The sequence below is a fragment of the Myotis davidii genome, unplaced genomic scaffold (genome assembly GCF_000327345.1).
Source record: "Myotis davidii unplaced genomic scaffold, ASM32734v1 scaffold571, whole genome shotgun sequence".
Classification (NCBI taxonomy): Eukaryota; Metazoa; Chordata; class Mammalia; order Chiroptera; family Vespertilionidae; genus Myotis; species Myotis davidii.
Window position 1 is genome coordinate 1,276,015 of NW_006283136.1, and position 16,068 is coordinate 1,292,082.

At 37.4% G+C, this 16,068-nt stretch overlaps 1 protein-coding gene across 14 annotated transcripts in view; it reads left to right on the top strand.

Annotated features, from left to right (window-relative positions):
- DLG1 (discs large homolog 1) overlaps nucleotides 1-16,068 on the top strand; it is a 270,198-nt gene that overhangs the window by 225,763 nt on the left and 28,367 nt on the right. For 5 of the 14 annotated variants that reach the window (XM_006753379.2, XM_006753381.2, XM_006753383.2 and 2 more), the window contains 3 exons: nucleotides 1,498-1,674; nucleotides 8,035-8,104; nucleotides 12,457-12,556. In XM_006753379.2, coding sequence (XP_006753442.1) covers nucleotides 1,498-1,674; nucleotides 8,035-8,104; nucleotides 12,457-12,556 — 347 coding nt within the window. Of the gene's footprint in view, nucleotides 1-1,497; nucleotides 1,675-8,034; nucleotides 8,105-12,456; nucleotides 12,557-13,225; nucleotides 13,260-16,068 lie in introns of all 14 variants that reach the window. The other 9 variants (XM_006753382.2, XM_006753387.2, XM_006753390.2 and 6 more) reach the window with 2 other exon arrangements.

The window sequence follows — 16,068 nt, forward strand, 5'->3', positions numbered from 1 at the left end:
TTTGCACCCTTTTTCATCTCACGACACACATAAACTAGTTACTAAAATTCTGCCGATCTGCCAAAAAAATGGGTAAAATTTTGATTCATTCACACTGCAGTTATTGTTGTGTTGGCTGTCACTTTAAAATTTTATTTGGCAATCCAAGGGAGAGCCCACAGCCCCTTCCACAGCTGGCCCTCCCCCTGATCAGCCCCCCCTGCATACCAGTTTGGGCAGAGCCAGCTGGCCAACCTTCCACAGCCTCTCCCCTAGCTGCTGACCCCAAATCAGCCCCTCCACCCTATTTGGGGGCGGGGCCAGCCTGCCCACAGCCCCTCCACAAGGCCAGCCTGACCCCCAGTCAGCCCCTCCACCCCTACAGGGGGGGGCGGCGCCCACTGGCCAATCACCCACAGCCACTCCCCCCCTGCCAGCCTGTAATTGCTGGGATCCTTTTCTAAGAATTTCATTATTTTAACCTTTTGCGGTCCAATTTTATTTTTGGAATTCAAACAGTTTGGTCCAAATTAATTGATGGGATTGAATGTTGAACTTTTTAATGTTCTTATTTTAAAGTTTAAACCAAAAATTCACTGGTTATATTATTAAGTATGTTCAATCAAAGAGTTTATTCTTTAAAACATTTCATAGTGTGGTATCTTTTGAAACATTTCCCCACATGCAACCCAGCACCTTACTGACAATGCATATAATCGCAGCAGTTTGCGGTGTCGACCTCAGCTCCACGTTGGACCTGCTCCTAGCGCCTGGTCTGTCGAGTCAGCCTGGACGTTGGACTGAAAATGGTTAAATATTGTACATTAATTAATCAAGTCATAGGACACAGTATTTTCTTTTTATGAAACTAAAAATACTATTAACATATCCATTTACTATATTAAATTAATACATTATTTTTCTAAAATAATTTGGTAGCTATTAACCATCTGTAGTTATTTTTCAAAATTGTTACTGATTCTGAAAACCCTGTTAAACTCTAGTTTTATGAACAAATGAAAGGAATAATTAACTGGCAAAATAATTAATCTGTTGATCTAGTCTTACAGTTCACAATAAATGAGTCAAATCTATCAAAGAATTTGTTTTCCCAAGTATGTCCTGTCAAAATAAAGAGAAGAAAAGAGTATCTCTTAATATTTACATTTGTTTATTAATTGTAAAAAACTCTCTAGATTTGTCTTCAATTTAGAATTAAATATAGGTTGCCGTTGGATTGTACTAAAGGTATTTTTTAAATTTCTTATACAACACTGAAAGAAATGAGAGTTATACTCAATAACAAACTATTGCCATAACAAGTTAATTTTGCTTTTTTTTTCCTTTTTTGCCTCATCTTATATATATAGTACAAAATTGAGGTTGGCATTATTTTGCCTGCAATGATATATTGTTTAATTATTACACAAATTATAAACATTTTCGGAATCCTATGTTTATTTACTATCAATAACATCATTATAACAAGTAATTGTGAACTTTTTCTTCTTACCCTAGAGCCCTTTTTGATTATGACAAAACTAAAGACAGTGGCCTTCCCAGTCAAGGATTGAACTTCAAATTTGGAGATATCCTCCATGTTATTAATGCTTCTGATGATGAATGGTGGCAAGCCAGACAGGTTACACCAGATGGTGAGAGTGATGAAGTTGGGGTGATTCCCAGTAAACGCAGGTAAATATAAGTCCATTACAGTCTTATCACTTGCAAGTTGGGCAACATAAACAAATAAATGCTGTTCGTTTAAATTATTTTTTTAGAGGTGATGATTTTATTCTTGGTTTTCCATATTGTGTTTTACAACCATTTTATTTACCTATATTGTAACCAATAACATAACTAGAGAAATGATGCCCCCAAACAGGAATTTTTCTAAAGCTCCTACTAGTTGCTAAAAAAGAAAGTATTTTTTAAGACACTATGCCATCTATCTATGCCAGTAGAAGGAAAGAGAATTAAAAGCCTCTATAGTTTTCCCCTTAAGGTACTGTTAAACCTAAATTTTCAGGGTTTCTGATTGTTTTAGACGTAAAAAAATGAAATCCTTGTAAATAAATGCAAAATGTTTAGAAATATCTGGTGATATGTTTCACATCTCTTCTTGCTTAATTTAGAAGTATTCGTGCAATCATGCCTTTCCTCTTTGCATTTAACCATTTATGATAATATTTCTTTGGTGGATACTTACCAGCTAGTGGCAAAAGTGGTTAAGTGCAAATTGTCTTGGAAAGAATGATTCCACCTTAGACAACCTCCTCTAAGATCTATGAAATGTCTCTTCTTTTGTAGAAAAGGTATTAAATAGCAGTTCATAATTCCCCTAAAGTAGTTACTTATGGGATCCAATTCATCCAAATCTTTGCCTAAACGTTCTTTTTTAAGTTTTAAGATAGCCAGTAAAAATTAATGATGTGACATTAATGTTTATTATAGACTAGAGGCCCAGTGCATGAATTCGTGCACGGGTGGGGTCCAGCTGGCCCAGCCCCAATCAGGGCGGATCGGGGCAGGGCCTGTCAGGAGGAGGAGATGGCAGGAGGTTGGCTGGCCAGCCCACCCTGATCGGGGCCAATCAGGGCTGGGCCGGCTGGGCGGAGGAGCTGCAGGCAATTGGCCAGTGGGCCCCGCCCTTGATTGGGGTTGGGGGGCTGATTGGGAGCGTGGCCGGCCATGGGGCGGTGGGGGGAGTGGGCTGGCCGGCCCCACCCCCAAATGGGTTGGGGGGTGCCGATCGGGGGCCAGCGGCCTGGGGGTGGAGTCATGGGTGGTTGGTCAGGCAGTGCTGCCCCCTATTGGGGTAGGGGTGGCAATCAGGGACAGGGCCAGCTGGGGGGAGGGGCTGCGGACCTATCATGGTGGGGCGGGCCAATCGGGGGTGGAGTTGGCCAGGGGAAAGTGGTTGGGGCATTTGGCCAGCCAGCCTCAGCCTCGCCCTTGATCAGTAGTGGGCAGTACTTATTAAAGGAGTAGAGGCCCAGTGCACGAAATTCAAACGCGGGGGATGGGGGGGTTGTCCCTCAGCCAGCCTGCACCCTCTCCAATCTGGGACCCCTCAGGGGATGTCCAACTGCTGGTTTAGGCCCAATCCCTGTGAGATCAGGCCTAAACCGGCAGTCGGACATCCCTCTCACAATCCGGGACTGCTGGCTGCCAACTGCTCACCTGCCTGCCTGCCTGATTGCCCCTAACCAATTCTGCCTGCCAGCTTGATCACCCTCTAACCACTCCCCTGCCAGCCCAATTGCCCCTAACTGCCCTCCTCTGCTGGCCTGATCGCCCCTAATTGCCCTACCCTGCGGCCTTGTCGCCCCCAACTTCCCTCCCTTGCAGGCCTGGTCCACTCCAACTGCCCTCCCCTGCAGGCCTGGTCCCCCCAAACTGCCCTCCCCAGCCGGCCTGGTCGCCCCCAACTGCCCTCCCCTGCTAGCCATCTTGTAGCAGCCACCTTGTGACCCATGGGGGCGGCCATCTTTGTGTGAGGAAGTGATGATCAATTTGCATATTACCTCTTTATTATATAGAATACTTTTGAGAATAGTAACTGGGAAGAATGAAAAAAGAGCAGGTTTGAGCAGAGGAATAAGTAAAGCTGCAATGCTGGCCAGGGATCAGCCTCAGCAAACCATATAAAGAGCTCTTGGGTCAATGTGGAAAAAAAGAGACCTATGTACCTGATCGGGCCAGTTCACTTGCCACAGTGGGCATCATAGCGACTAGTCATTATGGTAGTTATGGCATTACCGTTGCTGGCTCTTTATATATATAGATTAGAGGCCCAGTGCACAAAAATTTGTGCACTCAGGGGGGGTCCCTCAGCTCAGCCTCTGCCCTCTCGCAGTCTGGGACCCTCGGGGGATGTCCACCTTCTGGCTTAGGCCTGCTCCCCGGGGGGTATCGGGCCTAAGATGGCAGTCAGACATCCCTCTGGCAGCCCGGGAGCCCTCGAGCGATGTCCACTTACCAGCGGGGAGCAGGACTAAGCTGCAGTCGGACATCCTTAGTGCTGGTGAGGAGGTGGGAGAGGCTCCCACCACCACCGCTGTACTGGCAGCTGTCAGCCTGGCCTGTGGCTGGAGGGCAACTTAAGCTCCCAGCCTCTTCTTTTTTTCTTTTTTTTAATTCTGGGATTTATTTACCTTCTATAGCTGTCACTGGAGCTGAGAGCCGGCTCCAGCTCTGAGGGCTGAAAGCAGGTTTCTGGGTCTGTTTGGCTTCTATAATTGAAACTCTGTTGCCATCACTGCAGCTCTAAGCTCTGAGGCCGAAGCTGGCTGAAAGCAGGTCTCTGGAGCCTGTTTAGCTTCTATAATTGCAACATAGTTGCTTAGAGTGCAGCTCAGAGCCGGGCTGCAGCAGACGGGGAATCTTGGCTTCCTCTGTCACTGGAGCAAGCAAGCCTCCTGTTCACTTCAGCTGCATGGCTGCTGGCCGCCGTCTTGGTTGGCAGTTAATTTGCATATCCTGCTGATTAGCCAATGGGAAGGGTGTCAGGGTTATGGTCAATTTGCATGTTTCTCTTTTATTAGATAGGACTAATAACCCGGTGCACAAAAATTTGTGCACTCGGGGGTGAGGGTGAGACCCCTCAGCCCGACCTGCACCCTCTGTTATGTTCTGGGACCCCGGCCACTCCTGGCCTAGGCACAGGCCTACAGGCTTGGGCAGCCTGGCTCCCAAGGCCTCAATTTATCAAGAGAACAAAATTGGCATTAGTTACAGCCCTCACAGAACCTAGTACACTGCATCTGTGCATACAACTGCCTCATTCATGTGCCTGCTTCGCCCTACTGAATTACTAACATCTTGAAGACATAGCTCTGTCTTATCCTGCTTCAACTTCAGTGCCTGGCCTGGTGCCAGGGACCTGAGAGGGTTTGGTGAGTGAGTGGATAATGAGCGAGTAAATGAGCGAGTAAGTGAATGAGCAAGCAGCTAAGGGGCAGGAACGCATTGCCATGGCAACATGGCAGAAGTTCCAGCCCCACTCCTGGCTCCCTGAAGCCCACCCCGGTAAAGTTCCCACCCTGCTCCCAACGTCCTGGTGCCCCTCTCCTGGCCGCATACTGAATTACTAACATCTTGAGGACATAGCTCTGTCTTATCCTGCTTCAACTTCAGTGCCTGGCCCGGTGCCATGGACCTGAGAGGGTTTGCTGAGTGAGTGAATAATGAGTGAGTGAATGAGTGAATGAATGAGCGAGCAAGTGAATGAGCAAGCAGCTACCAGCGGGGATAGTTCGCACTCTGCTCTGAGCTGCCTGACACAAGCCTCGGGAAGTTCCCGCCCTGCTCCCAGCTGCCCCACTCCCCTCTCCCAGCTGCATAGTTCGTGCAGAGCAAAGGCTGCCTGCATTTTGGCAAATCAGTGCATTTTGGCAAATCAGTGCATTAGCACCTGTTGGCGGGGGATCCCCCGCAGGGCCGTTTGTGGGCGTGGCCAGTGACAGATCAGTGCATTAGTACCAGTCAGCCAGGGATCCCCCTGGAGGGCCGTTTGTGGGCGTGGCCAGTGGCAGATCAGTGCATTAGCACCTGTCCAGGGATCCCCACTGGAAGGCCGTTTGTGGGCGTGGCCAGTGGCCTATCGCTGGGGTTCCGCCGCCAGCCCTGGGTCTGTTCCCATATGGGCCGCCTGCCATCCGGGTGGTAAAGAGCAGGCCCGGCTGGCAGTGGGGCAGGCAGGATGGCACTGTCCCCCCCTGCCTGCAGTATGCAAATTAGCCGCCATCTTTGTTGATGGTTAACCGCCATCTTGGCTGGTGATTAATTTGCATATCTCGCTGATTAACCAGTGGGAAGGGTAGCGAAGTTACAGTTAATTACCATGTTTTTCTATTATTAGATAGGATAGTTCATTCACTTCAGGTCAGGCTTATGATGTAACAACTTGTATTTTTCTTATTAAATCCTCAGGATTGCTCTGGAATAGTAAAAAAGTTGGGTTTATACTTATTTTGTTGAGTCTCTATAATTGATAAATATGCCAAATCATATACCTATTTTAGACTTCTATGTGTGGGGTGTGTGTGTGTGTGTGTGTGTGTGTGTGTGTGTGTGTGTTTAGACATTGAAGAGTAGAAATATTATATTACAGAGATATGTTGTTATAGTTCCAGGACTTATGACTGTTGTTGGCTATATAGTTAGCAAGATCCAACTATTTAGTTAGATCCTATATTTGGTGGCAACTCCTCTTTTAGCAGTGTAGCCCTGAGCATAATTTTTTACGTGAAATATAATAGTCTCCTTTAAATTCAGAAATGCTTACTCTGTGCCTTATTAGGTCAGTAAGAAACCTCGCATCTTATATATTAAAGTCAGAGTTCAGAAAAATTGTTTTATCCCTTGGCTCTTCATATCTCATAAGGCTTTACTGAAAGAAGTGAGTAACACAGCTGACTGTTGGAAAAAGATTTTTTTTCATTTTGTATAAAAATTCTATAAGGTTTATTTTTAAAGCCAAAAGCAATATAAGACATATCTTGAGATCTCTACAAATAGCTTTCTTTCAGGAACAGTATTTACAAATAAACAAAATTTAAGTCTTCAACTATTGAGTGAACAAGATAATGATTAGAAGACAAAGCCATTTTGACTTGTAAATGTTCACTCACTAAATGTTAGTTTGCAGTGCACTCAATAAGTGTCGAGACAAAAATTATAAATTTATTATTCATGTCACGAATCCTCAGGATTGCTCTGGAATAGTAAAAAACATAAGTTTTAAATCTATGACTGCAGCTGTGGCCAGGTGTTCAGTTGATTGGAGCATTGGTAGAAGGCAACCAATCTATCTCTCTCTCCTCCTCCTCCTCTCTCTCTCTCTAAAAATTAATGAAAACATCCTCGGATGAGCATTTTTTTAAAAATCTGTGACTACTAAGGTTCTTTTACTATCCCACAGTAAAAACTATATTGCGTAATATAGAAAAAATGTAGAAAATGCATTTTTTCATAGACTGTTTTGGTAAGTTTTTCTGCTATATACAAACATAATTGCTATGTTGATATCAAGGATTTATAAAAGGTTAATTTACATGAAATTTTGCAGAATGCATATTGGTATTACAATCTACTTAAAACATTTGTTATATTTTTGTTTGCTTGCTTCTTTTGAGTAGGTAACACTTTAACAAGGTACAACATTCAAAAGATCTAAAAGCTATACCAACTCCCTCTTAACCCCAGGCGGCCATTTCACTTTCATAAGAATAGCTAAGGTTACTAGTTCTTGTATATCCTTCCAGAGATACTTCAAAACTGTTTTGTACACTATACTTGGTTAATTTATGTATTACACAAAAATGTCATTGGAGTTAAACTTAGTTTTTCTATTTCTCACCTTATTTTTAAAATTTTCAGAGCTACAGAGAAATAAGCACAAGAGAAATGCAAGAATAGTACAAGGAACACCCACATATCCTTCACCTACTTTCATCAGTTATTGACATTTTGCCCCATTTGCTTTCTCTTTTTCATGCTTAATATTTTTTTTTATTGTTGACCCTATTACAGATGTCCCCTATTTTCCTCCCTTTTGCCCTTCCTCTACTCAGGTCTTCATCACATTATAGTCTGTGTCCATGGGCTATATATATATGTTCTTTGGTTAATTTTGTCCAGTCCACCTCATTCCCCTCCTCTTCCCATGCTTAATTTTTAGCATATGTGTTCCATGCTAAGCTAATGTTTAAACAAAAAGAAAAAAAGATAAAACCTGGAAAATTGCTAAACTTTGAAGTTTTGTCTTCAGTATAATTAATGGAATTGAGTGCATATATAAGTGTATATATATATATATATATATATATATACAGCATTTTGATACTTCACAAATATTTTTTAAATAATAAAATAAGTCTTGTATTTTATTTTTTAGAAATTCTAATTAATTTTGGGATGCAAACCTAGATGGCTTCCTAAGGTTTTAGAATATAAAGATGCCCTGTATTGAGGTATCAGTTCTGATGAATTGTAGTTAGAACCTTAGATGTATTTGGTCTACCTAAAAAATAATATTGGCTACTTCGACAGGGTTGAGAAGAAAGAACGAGCCCGATTAAAAACAGTGAAATTCAATTCTAAAACAAGAGGAGACAAAGGGGTGAGTATATGCAATCTCTTATTTCTAGAAATTAATAGTTCAGGGTAATAGACCTTTTTATCATTCTTATTTGAGTTACATTATTAAAGTGAGGATTTTGCCATGAAAATTACTATCAACAACTCTGGCAATGTTGCTTTACAATAGTAGATATTTAATTAAATTAAAGCACCCATTTCACAGACCTTTTCAAATTAAAACTGTGATTTGATTTTTTTCTTAACATACTTTTGGTCAAGGCTATTTTTACAAGTGAAATTAATTTAGTCTTCATTCACATGTTCACTTAGAAACTTGTGTTACCAAAATTAATCATGATAGTTAATAAATCTGAAAAATTATTAATAGGCCTCCAAAAAATTATTAATGAAATCATAATGTCTGTTTTGGGGGGGGATTTTGAGTAAATTCAAGGAAATTTTCTTGTTCTTCTCTCTATACCTAATATTTATTAGGAAAATCCATGTTTAGATGTTTGAGTCAATATGAATTTTTAGTTTGAAAAAATAGACAGTCAAGAGGAGTTTGTAGATGGTCAAAAAATATATCAAAATTCTTTTATACATGTTTTAGACCAGGGGTCCTCAAACTTTTTAAACAGGGGGCCAGTTCACTGTCCCTCAGACCGTTGGAGGGCCAGTGTTCTTTATTTAAAAAAAATTTTTTTTTTAGTTTTATTGCTTAAAGTATTACAAAGGGTATTACATATGTTTCCTTTTTTCCCCCCGCCCTTGACAATCCCCTGGCCTCCCCTACCCCCCAGAGGACCCCTGTTTTAGACGTGTTTTAGTTTTTATTTACTTTAAGTGTTGCTTCAAATGGCTGTTAGTAGATGAAAAAGATCTTACAGGCTTTTTCCTGTACTATGTTTATAATTACTTCAATAGAATATTTTAGCAAAAAGGCTGATGAAAGAGCTGAATTTCAAAATGTGTTGAAAATACTATTTGTAGCAATGTTTTCTGTTTTGTGGGGTTTTTTAATCTAAAGCTAAAGTTTTATACATCTTGTGATCATATTTCAAAGGAATGTAAAATTCAGCAAATAAATTAACCCTATTTTCTGTACATCTCTGATATAACTAAGCACTCAAACCTAAAGCTTTAAAATTTAAAAGAAATATGATCCTTGACTAAAGAAATTAAATCTGAGTAAGTTGTAATGTATTCAATTATTTTAGGAATGATAAATTCCATTGAAATTAACTTGTAGTTTTCAGAAAATACAAAATTATATAGTGTGACCTGACGCAATATTTAAAATAGAATTTTTTGGAGGAAAAAAATGTTAAGTAAATACTCAGGATTTGAAATCTATACAGTGTTTTCTGTGCTTATTTTATATATGTTTTTTAAAATAATTTAGTAAAATACACTGTCAATGTATTTAAAAAGAGGTTGCATGTTGTAACTTTTCTTTTATACTGTAAGAAGTTAACTGAATTAACGACATATTTAAATCTTAGTCTTGTTTGTTGACTGTAACCAACTTTATGCACAGTCACTGTGTTCTAACACAGCACCAAAAGTATGCATGATACTGAGTGGGGTAAAAATACGCTTGCCATTGATACAGAACTGCATTTCTTTCCATAACACCATTTCCCATTCTTCTTTTGCTTTCCTTACATGGTTTATGGACTTTTATTTCCACTACAAACTTATAACATTTCAGTTTCTCATTAATATTCTTAACATTCATTGAACTATTTTGAAATACTATATGGAGATAATATATTTAGATATTTAATATATGTATCATGAATGTGTGATATTTTTCAGTTCTAATATTTATTACACTCTGTCTCTCTTGCAATGTAGCATTAATAATAATAATAAGTAATTAAACAGAATTTTGTATAGGAAATATAGAGAAACTGGAAGTAGTATGGTTTCTCTAGCTTTGTGTTTTCCCTTCACATTTTTCTCTTGTTTGCTTGTGCTATTTTTACTTTAATATATTTTTCACCTGAAGGATGTTAAATGCAATACAATTAATCCATTTCTTAACTAACATGCATTTCTTTCTGTCCCATATTATGATATCTTTATGATATCTCATTCTGGCTAACAGCAAAGATATCAAAAATCAAAACATTTTAAACTTCATGTTTCTTTTGGTTGTTTGCTGTGAAACTGACTCTGACCACTATAGATGCAGTAGGAGGATTAGTTTTATCAGATATAAAAATGATTACTAAATTCAAAAGCAATGATTGTCATGAACAAAAAGATTGAGTCCTTCCCTGATATTACATTGCCATAAAACTTTCTCTATTGAAACTTGTTTTCCTCTCGTTCTCTTTTCTAAAATTTGGATTCAAAGATTTTTATTCAAATAATGCTACTTGACAGTTTATAAAATAATTATAAGCCCCAGAGTTCTTCAATTATTTTTTATTCAACTTAATTTTCAACTTCCACTTAGAGGTATTAGAGCCTTCAAATTTTAAGATTGAAATCAAGACAATCTGCTTGACTGTGAACTATGAACTTATTAATCTGAATTATTGATATGAAAAGGTAAAAATGAAAGTTTAACCTTGTTTTTGTAAAGATTCTTATCAAAATGAAGTCTTTGAAGTAATAGAATTTGAGCTAAAAGTCACTTTTATCTATTTCAGAGCCATAATCACCTGGCTTTTTATGCTTAAAAATATGGGCATGCTAAAAATATACTTCCTGGTATCAATACACTTTGAAATAATGATAGCATCTTTTAATGTGAATAAACTCAAGAAAAATCAGAACAAAATTTTCTTAATATTGATCCCACCTCAAAAAGTATAATAATAATTTTGAGTGTCAGTTGTATGTAAGGTCATTTTCTTCAAGACGTGTGCCTATGACAGAAATTAAAAAATAAACTATTCCTCTTTAATAGGCTCATCTTTCCTTGTGCTGAATGTTCTTTTTAAATCTATGAATGCACAGCCCAGCTGGTGTGACTCAGTGATTGAGCACTGACACATGAACAGGAGGTCCTGGTTCAATCCCTGGTCAGGGCACATGCCAGGATTGCTAGCTCAATCCCCAGTAGAGTGTGTACAGGAAGTAACCGATTGATGATTCTCTATCATCATTGATGTTTCTTTCTCTCTCTCTCTCTCTCTCTCTCCCTCTCCCTTCCTCTCTGAAATCAATAAAAATAATTTTTTTAATTTATGAATGCATAAATGGGACATTCAAGAATGGAAAAAATAATTTTCAATATTTGTGCAATAAGGAACATCTTCCTTATAGCAATTATGTATAAACTATTCAAATCTCAGCTGTCTATTTGGCTCTTACTGGCACCAAACTTTTTATTCTCTATTCAGGACTGATGGTGCTGGTGAATTGAATCTGGTTCTATATTATTTATATATACTTTTTAAAATAGATATGTATAGTAAAGCTTAAAGACAAAGGAATCAGTTATGATAGCACTCATGTTGGCTAAAACAATCCTAACTCTTCTTCCTTGGTTAGATAGCATTGATAAGTCTTTTGCTGGACTCTTTGGCCTTGATAGACCCCTCTTAGTGTTCTTCCTATTTTCTGACTCATGCCAAAAGCATTTGGTTATCTTTTTTCTCTTCAAGGATGGATGGATGGATAGATAGATAGATAGATAGATAGATAGATAGATAGATAGATAGATAGATAGATAGGTAGGTAGGTAGGTAGATAGATAGAACTATTTTTTAAATATTCAACACTGGCAATTTCTCAATTGTTCGGGTTTTCTTTTCAAATAGAGGTCTTTGTTAGTTTGTTGGAGCCACACAGAAGAAAGGAAGGAAGGTAGGTAGGTACGTAGGTAGGTAGGAAGGAAGGGAGGAAGGAAGGGAAGAAGGAAGGAAGGAAGGAAGGAAGGAAGGAAGGAAGGAAGGAAGGAAAGAGGAGGGGAAATGTGCTTAAGCAAAAGCAAAATGAAGGTTATTACCTAATGCATAAAAAATATTTGAACAGCTAGAGGAGTCATTTAAAATAACTTTTACTATAGAATATCTAGCTCCTGGCAATCTAGAAAAATATTTATTGATATGAATAGATGTTAGCTTGGTCTGTACCATAGTAGTACCTAACCTGATTTACTCTTTTCAATTTTATCAAGTAGCATATATTCCTTATTTTTAGCTATTACTGAATTACACTCTTTAAATTTTTTAATATTTTCTGTTATAAAACATTAGAATTAGAGTTAATACAAAATTAGAAATTCACTTTATATGTGAATTAAGTAAAATTCATATATAAACTGCACACTGTGGTCACAAGAGTCAGCTTCCACAGAGCTGCTAGGCTGGCTGGGCCTTTGTACACAGACAGTAGACATCCCTTTGTTTTGCCCCTCCTTCTCTTCTTCAGCAGTCATTCAATGACAAGCGTAAAAAGAACCTCTTTTCCCGAAAATTCCCCTTCTACAAGAACAAGGACCAGAGTGAGCAGGAAACAAGTGATGCTGACCGTAAGTATGTGGATCCAGTGGTCAACTGAAAATAAATGTAGAGGGACCTACTGCCCTGCAGTTGGTTGTTACCATGGAGACAGTTTCAAGAGCTGCAACAGGTTACTAATTGTCTTAACCAGGGGCAATTTAACAGGCATAAATTAATTTGTATACCAATCTTAACTTTTCTGGTACCTTAGGAATTCTTAATTTAAAGTAAACAGTATTTTTAAGCTGTACATTTAACATAGTATTATTTGATGTAAGGATTCTTAAAATAAATAATATACTCTCAAAGAATGTTTTAGAGGAAAAACATGGATACCTGGGAAGCTACTTAGTGACTTCTAAGTATGGTATTGCCAATCTTTGACAAATAGATCTTCTGAAATTATTCCATTTTATCCTATTTCTTCTTCATATGTAGACAGCCTAGATTTTACTTTTAAGATAGTAATAGTCTCAAACTTTGCTGCTCTAAGATAGAATTTACATTCTTTTAGTAGATTACATTTAACTGCTAGCTTATTTCAAGCTTTCAGAAATCTACAAAAATGCTCTATAAGATATGCACCTGTAATGGTCTTGGAACTGTCTCTTATTGTAGCACCAATTTTATGCATTACTGACAACTATTTTCTTTGATTATCTTTTTATTGCTTGCTCTCTGGGAACTACTCTCTACAGGAGATCCCTGACGACATGGGATCAAAAGGCCTGAGTAAGTGATCAAAATACTCCCAAGTTATTTTTTAACCTCCATCTACAGACCTACCTTTTTCAGATACATTTTGAGAATCATGGTAGTGCCTTTCTGGCGTGAGGAGGTATATGATTTAGATTGCTTTTAGGCTTTCATGTTAATAAAATGCTTGGGATTTTTATTTCTATAACACACATCTTTTGTTTTTCTAATGCTCCATTTTTCAGTCATTTGAAAAACTCTGCTCAATATTTACATTTTTAAATATAAAAACTTTTTAACGTTTTTAAAAATCATACTATCTGCCCTCATTATTAGAATATAGAAAATAATCTTCTTTACAGTTTTATATCACCCTTTTTTTAAAAAAAAAACAATTTAAAATCACTTTGATTTTAGAAAAGCATTGCTATAATGTGAAACTATAAAACACAATAGATAAATGTTAGAGAAGAATTGTGGACCTCTAGTTTAAATAGCAGTCTTTGTAGAGGGAAATTTACATATCTTTTTTAAGGAGGTTGTAATTTATGAAAAGAATTATAAGAAATATTATTTTTTGTGTTTTTTTTTATTTAACCATGATGTCTCTGCTGTTTGTTTTTCTTGTTTAATTTTCTAGCTAGAACTTAGTCTTCATATAAAGCTTGGTACAGAGTATGGTATATAGGAGTCATTCAATAAATGTTGGAATAAATGAATGAAACAAGACGTCATTTAAGCAAGCAATTTTAAATGTGGGTGTTTTCAAATTGATTAAATGTGAAATTTTATCAAATATTACTATGTTATTTTAGGTGACAGTGACTCATAGAAGTAACCTTTTAGGCTAGTTTTTTTCTAGATAATTCTTTTCCTTTGGGTCACTAAGCATTTTAAAAACTTTTTTTATAATTCATTGATTATTAAGGATATAAGAAATATCTTTCAACTTTCTAAGATCTATATTAATAATCATTAAATTTCATAATTTTTCCTGATTTACCCTAACTATACTGGTATTTTTAACTATAGGAACTTGACTTTTATTTCAACCTTAATAATTAAAAGTTTGTATTAGACTGAAGGCAGTATGCTTTATATGTAATTATTTTTATTAGACACACAGACAATAGACATCCCTTTGTTTTGCCCCTTCTCTTCTTCTCTATTATTTTTGCATGTGCCTCTTTAGGATTTGGCAAGAACCCACGAATTTACTATCACTATGGTACCCTTGTGAAAATCTTCAAAAGTGGAAAATATTTCCATAATTTTTTTTTTTGAGAGAGAGAAATATCAATGGGTTGCCTCTTGCACATGCCCCAACCAGGGCTAGGGATCAAACCTGCAACCTAGGTATGTGCCCTGGGCTCCACAGATTTTTAATGGTACAGAATTTATTTTGAGAATGATAACATATTTTAGAGATGGTATGAATCAGGATATGTACTCACAGATTTTTATTATCTGTTGAGTCATTGGAGACCTAAGGAAAATTCATTTAAAAAGGAATTTAAGGAAGAATTTAGTTCCCATATTGATATTGTTATGGTGGATGATAATTACATCTTGACCAAAACATAATTTTATCTTTCATTTTAATCGAGGATTGGTACTTGGGAAGGGCAACAAATGAAAAATGGTAACTGAATACCAGACAATGCGATTTAGAAAAGAATTTAAATTTTTCTGGACAATGACTTAAGATCCTTTGAATGGTAGGTTTCTGTGCTTCATCTCCCAGAAACTGAAAGAAACTATCCACCCAGTAATTTAATGATCAGATCAAGATTTTATTTGGAAAATGTTGAAGGAAATAGAAACATATCAGTAAGATTCTAATACTGGATATGATGGAGGTTATTACATAAAACAGATGACTAGCAGTTGACAAGTTGCCTATTATTATGCAGTAGAAAATGCTAGGAAAGGGGATGTATCAAGGACATTTGTGGCCTCAGTTATCAAAAGGTCATAACACAGGGAATAAACTAAGAAAAATCCTGTGAGATTTTAATATAAGAAAATAAATGTGACCTCATATTAGGTACTCAACAAGTCTTGTAACAGGACTCAAAGGGGACTAAGAATAGAAGGATAAATTATTCCAAAGAAACAATCCTTTTGAAGAGGTGTGAAATAACACTGAACATCAAGGAAAATGTACATTTGCATGTAACTTCACACAGCCTCTGGAAAATTTGAGGGTATTTAATTGAAGAGCAGGGAGAGAAACAAAAGTGATACCCTAGAATACTTTTCATACACATGAATTTAGTGATTCTATGAAGAAGAGAATCAAATAAATTATTGATTTGCCCTATTGGCAGTAGAATATGAAATAATGAGAGAAACTGTCTTTCAGAACCTAATTTTGACTCACAGAACCAGAGAATGATGGAAATCTGAGAGAATGCAACTAAGTCATCATAGCTTGTGGAGAGCTAGAAATAGAAACTTGTGCAGATTTTATGCTTTAAGAAGGCAATTTTGAAAAAGTTCAGGAGGGAAAAAAACTGGGTATGATTTCCTTTAACAGTGACCAAAAGAAATATAGTTCAGGAGGGACTATAAAAGGTGCTCAGAAGTGTAGTTATGCCATGCCATTTCAGACAAGGTTTGTACCTATCTCTTGTACACAGCTCAATTTTTATAGCTTATTATTTTGTGGAACACCTCAAAGACTTCCTCTGTTAGGCACACAAGTTTTCGATTATATCTTTCCTTTCTTCTCATTTTAAAGACTTATTAAGCAGATTTGTGCAGAGTTCTTAGATGCCAAAACCAGACTTATTTTCATTTGTGCTTGGAATAAGTATAATAGTACTAGAATTACTTGAGATTG